Below are 6009 nucleotides of genomic sequence, written 5' to 3' on the forward strand. Positions count from 1 at the left end.
AAGAAGACGAGGCAGACCCTGCCTGGGATGGAGGGATGGTCTCGGCCAGAACGCCAGACTGCTTTTATGGATATTGAATTGATGGATCTCGGGGTAAAACCGGGATGTCTGGAGTTCCTTATTAAGGCAAATTTAGACCGGATACCGGTTGTTGCGCCGATGACGATGATAGTAGTCCGGGTCCGTAAGGAATGAATTTCCCGAGGTACTTCGTCTAGGATCTTACTATGGCTGTTCACTGTCCAGCATCCGAACTCACGTAGTCTGACGGCACTACGTTTCACAGCGTATTTGAAGAGACGGTCCAGAGTGGAGGTGGTGTACGAGTACAATGAGAGAATCTACCGAGCAAGACTGCAGAGCCTCAGTGACACGTGCACCCGCGATATTTTGAATTTTATTAAACTTCGTTCGATTGCGTTTTTGTTCAGGGGCTGCCACCACATAATAAAACAGTACGTTAGAATGGTGGGCATACATGTCAATGAAGGGTGCGATTTTGTTCACAGAATACAGTCATGTGGGGTATCCAATGAAAGGGCTCAATTAGTACTTTTCGAAACTGTCCTGATATTTGATATCGGGTGAAACGTAGGGGGGCGAGGGCTCAAAATATAACCCACAAAAAGTGTAAGTGGTCTCGTTCTCAGAAAAATCACAGTGGTGTATCTAAACGAAATCTACGCCTAAAATACGTCCGGTTCCGATATCTGCATGAATAAGTGTAATAATAGTATATTAGCATATTTTATAGTTCATGCTGCTGTGCGTAAGGCACAATTGGGTCAAGTTTGAAGAAAATCCAACTACTATTAACAAAGTTATAGAGGGTGAAACTTTGGCATTTGTTGTCAATTTCGTACATTCTACAACATCGTGTCATGTCAATTAGTCAATACAACAACGTGAGCCCTCACATGAATAAGGGGTCATAAATATTCTACTTTATTTTAATTACAGATATAGGTGTATGGTGGCAACGTCAGCACCGAAGACGAACCAACCAACAACATCAAATCGCACTGGTCAAACAGGAAGAATAAGGATAGGAGAATACAACTTTGAGACCGTTGACAATTTCTCCTATCTAGGGTGAAATCACAACCGATAACAGCTACGAAGATGAATTCCGCGCATGGTTGTTGTCAGCCAACAGAGCCTATTTCAGCTTACAAATATTTTTCCGCTCGAAACGTCTCACCATAGGGTCAAAGCTCTTACTGTACAAGACTATGATCTTGCCAGTCCTCATGTATTCCTTGGAGACTTGGGTTCTTAGCAAGAAGAATTGCGAACTCTTGGCCGCGTTCGAGAGAAGAATCCTCCGAAGAATTGTTGAATCCGGCTCAATAGGTTACGGTGGGCGGGTCACTTAATCCGTATGGATGAGGATGACCTAGTCCGGAAAGTCTATAAGTTCAATATCTATGGTAGAAAAAGAAGACGAGGCAGACCCTGCCTAAGATGGAGCGATGGCGTAGGCCAGGACGCCAGACAGCTTTTGGGGATATCGAATCGGTGGTGCTCGGCGCAAAACCGGGATGTCTGCAGTTCCTTATTAAGGCAGGCCTAAACAGGATACCGGTTGTTGCGTCGTTGATGATGATGATTGAAAATAAACAAAATGAATTATTTAATTTAAATAATCCAAAATTTTACTTTATTTAAGGAAGTACTTATCAGAAGTACTATGGCAGATACAACGATTCCCAGATTTCCTATTAAAAATAAAGAAGCTTTGAAACAACTGGATAAAAACAGTAACAGCTGTTTGTCTTTAGCATAATGTTGCCAAATTGTGGAAAGAAAAGTGTCTTGTGGTGGTGCCGAGTAAGTAAGGCAAATAATCTAGATTTGAAGCATTCACAGAAGAATACATATATGTTTAGTTAACAAAAGAGAAGTTTATTCAATGGTTTTTATTTAATAAAAATTACAAGCGCATATACAAAGTTTTCACATCAATCCCAATTTCCACTATCTGGTGTAACGCCACGGCTACTTACTGAAGTATGCTGACTGGACGTGGTGCTGTAACTTGATCCAGTTGAATCGACTCGTCTTCGTTTTGCAGGTTGCGTAACTACCGAACGATATTTTCCACAGGGCGATTCAGACCGATCCCGGCTGGTAACGCGTCCATACTTGTTTACGTTCCGGTCCTTAGTCTCGTCGCGATTCCTTGATCTCCGATTGTCATGGTATCTCCTTGTTTTAGAATCATTTCGCATCAAGCCTCTTCGATGAAAGTCTTCATCCCTCTTAGAGGGATATCTGCTTCGGTAAGAGGTACGCTGGTCAACTGCGGGAGCCCTCGATTTAGACCGATCCCGTTTCATGGCCATCTGTTTTTTACTTGCATCCACCCTTCTGCAATTCAGAGAATTGCCAAACTCTCGTCTTGGGCCTCTTAATCGATCACTGCATCTATTCGAATCAAACACGCTCCTGGACGACTTTCGGCGTCCTCGATCCTCAGTTCTCGATTGCGACGCATCCCGCCTCGTCGAGTACGCTTCCCTATTTCTATATTTTCGTGATTTGGACGAATCGCCTTCGTTATTATAATTTACGTACAATTCAATTTTCATGCCACACATTTCTTGTCCGTTCAGTTCTTTTACTATGTTAGCTGCCGAATTTGGGTCGTTGAATTCAACGAACGCTTCTTTTGGTACTCCTCTACCAAGCCTGATTTGTACAACGGCACCATACGGACGACAAATATTTTCAAGATCCTTCCTTTCAATTTCGTTAACTAGACCGGTTATATGCACTACGCTCGTCATTTCGCTTTCAGATTTTTGAATTTTCTGTGAGAACAAACGATCACCTGATAGAGTTGGATTCACAAATTCAATTGAAGTTCGAGTAACCATTCCAGGTATTTATACTTAGGAATCAATTAATCTTAATGGCAACTTATCCTTCTTTGCATTGGATGTGTTAATTACGTTATGCTTACATAATTAGCACATCCATATTCCATAATTGCCTAACCTTTTTCTTCCGCCAGAGCCGAAGAAGACTGCCTACCTACATTAAAGAGGAAATAATGATCTATTATATATTATTCCCTGGATTGAAATTTATATTTGTAATACCTCTGATGCAGTACTCTTTTAAGCGCAAATTCACAACGAACTTGCCCCCGTAGTCCTTAAATAATTACGCTGAACAGAGACTTTCCATTGCATATCTTCATATACTAATAATTTAACATCCGGTTTTCCGGAATACCTTTTCCTCAGCTTGCAGATTGACACCTTTTTGGCGCCTAACATTAGTTAATGCCAAACGAGCCTCTAACATCCTAGTTAAAGCTGGTGGTATTCTATGTCTATTATCTATGTCTGTAATACTACATGTACGCATCTTGCAGAAAAATATGAAGAAATATGTTAGATTTGTAGCCATATACGGATGAGAAAATGTGCGTAGAAATTTCTCACAGAAGATGAGCACAAAACCTATATTCTTTATGTTTTCCGACTTTCTTTTGTTTACAAACCATTAAAATAACATAGTTTTTAAATTTTGCAACTTTTTTAAAAACGCCCAACAAACTTTCAGAATTCTTTGAAGCCATTATATAGAATATAAGTAGAGATACACCGCCCAACAGGAACCCACATAAAAACGTAGTGATCCACTACTGCCGGTCGTTCCGATTATCTGAATTCAGAAAACCAAACGCCATTTTAATCGCGAAACTTGCCAAAAAAAATTATTAACGAAGCATGTTTATTCAACTAGTTGTTATACGAGTATATGTACTAAAGAAGCTAAATAAATGGATGTCCAGGACGTGTTGTCGGCTCTTCAACACGAAACCCAGATCGAGACACAAAAAAGTGTGCAGGCTCTTTCTGGTGAAGATACACGCTCTAGATCTGTTCTGTGGAATGAATTGTAATATTTGGTTTAGAGCTCTCCTCCGAACCAAGGCTCCAGGGCAACGGAAGGGGTTCGTCAGTCCACTTTGGACCGTCGATCTTCATTACTTCCAAAAGCTATTTGGCGGCGTCGACTGGATCCATGTTGTGGTCCCTTTTAGTGGAGCGGAACACTTTGACCTTTGCGTACCTGATTGCCAACTGAACTTTATAATCTACCTTTCCCAATCTCACTGAGCGCTCTTTATATATAAGGAAAGGAAGAGAGAGAGAAAAGGTTGCCTGTTCACCTGTAATTCCTCCTCTCTGATAACCACTCATTCGCCCACGGGAACCCTGGGGGTTTGAAAGCATAAGGATTAGACGAGCTTGTTTTTATCGATAAGGATCTCCGGCAACCAGAAGCGATCGACGGGTCTCCTGGGGATCTCTATGGGATAGCCTTGAGGTTTACGCTTTCCCAGGTGTAGCTGATCTTAGAAAGGTCCGAACCGAGAATGCCCCTAGTTAATTGTTAGTCGCATGCTACGATATGGGCCCCCGGACCACCTGAAAGGAATCAAAGCAGGGGATGATTCCCCCTGTTCCAGGAGATGTTTGATAACCATCTCTGATAGCTTGGAATCAACATTGGTCTACACTTCCGGCGGCAGTTTTCCGCCGGCGAAATTGCTATTCAGTTTCGCAGTTCGTGCCTCGCCGACTGGCTGTTGCTGTTTACTTGTTTGCAGAAGTTGCTTGGCGTCCGAGCTCTTTGCCGGTTTCTGATGGCCAACATTCTTGTCAGCCGGGTTAGGAGTACTATGACGAGTACTTGCTGTACCCAGTTCGACGACAATGGTTTCCAAACTAGAAATTCCTAGTCCGTCTACCGCCTCGCTCCCTGGCCCAATGTATTCAGAGTCCACATACTAAAGACCAAGATCCATTGGCTACGCAGTCCTCGTATGCGTATGCTGTTCTACTTTGGGTTGGGGTGCAATTAGCACATTTACTTGTGCAGGGAGCACGATCACCAGACTGTTGCTTCGGTTCGTCCCTCCTCCAAAATTGTTACCTCGTATCCCCTTTGCAAATTTTCGCGGAACTCCGCTTTGACAATGATTTCATCAATGTCTTCGCGATATCTTTCTTCTGGCATTCTTTTGGGTATTGCCACGATAAAAGTCTGGGGTTATATTGTTTAAGATTTATATTATAGTTGAACTTCATCCTGATACAAGGCGATCATGCTGCCCTGAATTATATTAGCTTCGTATACTATACATAGTCATTATCTTTCGGTAGTTAGAACATCGACTTTAGATTGACGTAGCTGCGGCGATTTTGCTTTCCCTGAAAATTTTTCGTTGTATTAGTTGTTCCGTAAATATGTTGAAATCATTCAAGGGGAAAGGAATTCCTTCGCTTCAATAACTTTCAATTTTGTCGTTTTTCCATATGTCAGTTCGTTTGGAATAAAATAACCGTTCACATATCTCTTCTGCTAATCTAATTTACAGTATTCAGATACATTGCACATACAATCTTACAGTGACGACGCGCGCTTACGTAGATTTACATTTTCAATTCTTACGTTTTTGAATGCCATGCCGTGCCGAATATTGAATTGAAATGTTGTCGCAGATGTCGACATTTGCATTTGCATAGTGTTACTGAATAATTGCCTTGGAGTCTTTTTCTAGATATGGCATGCAGCATTTATATGCGCGCACTTGAATCTCTATGCATATTTATGTGTTGGATGTCAATGTATCTTTATATGCTACACATATTGATGAGTTATGACAAGATTTCATCGGAAAAAAGGTCCAGAGGTTCAGAAAATCTGTAAAAACCAGATTATATTAAGTCATGTTGCACACCCTGGATGAATTAGAAACCAGTAAACTTTGTTGAAGCTTAGATTAACTAGACATTAATTGGAAAAATTATGCTATTACCCTATGAGCCTAGTATATCGGAGAAACAATCTCTCCACAAGTACGCGTCAAATGGTGGAGAAAATGGAAATCTATAAGCGGTCTCTTCCCGCGAAGGCAAAAGTACGGTCAAGTCTACCCATATCTCTATATACCAATATGTAAGTTGTCAGTACGAGGAACCTTAGCCC

General features: G+C 41.5%; 1 protein-coding gene across 1 annotated transcript; it reads right to left on the reverse strand.

The window, feature by feature from the left end:
* Window positions 1–1961: 1961 nt before the first annotated feature.
* LOC119659070 (probable splicing factor, arginine/serine-rich 6) lies at window positions 1962–2879 on the reverse strand. The gene has a single exon (XM_038066981.1). It carries the CDS (start codon window positions 2877–2879, stop codon window positions 1962–1964), a length of 918 nt encoding a protein of 305 aa, XP_037922909.1.
* Between the last annotated feature and the right edge of the window lie 3130 nt (window positions 2880–6009).

Source organism: Hermetia illucens, chromosome 6 (assembly GCF_905115235.1).
Source record: "Hermetia illucens chromosome 6, iHerIll2.2.curated.20191125, whole genome shotgun sequence".
Classification (NCBI taxonomy): Eukaryota; Metazoa; Arthropoda; class Insecta; order Diptera; family Stratiomyidae; genus Hermetia; species Hermetia illucens.

Bases quoted from the DNA above. Each gene is read 5' to 3' on its own strand.
- LOC119659070 (XM_038066981.1), bottom strand. From the start codon at position 2,879: ATGGTTACTCGAACTTCAATTGAATTTGTGAATCCAACTCTATCAGGT.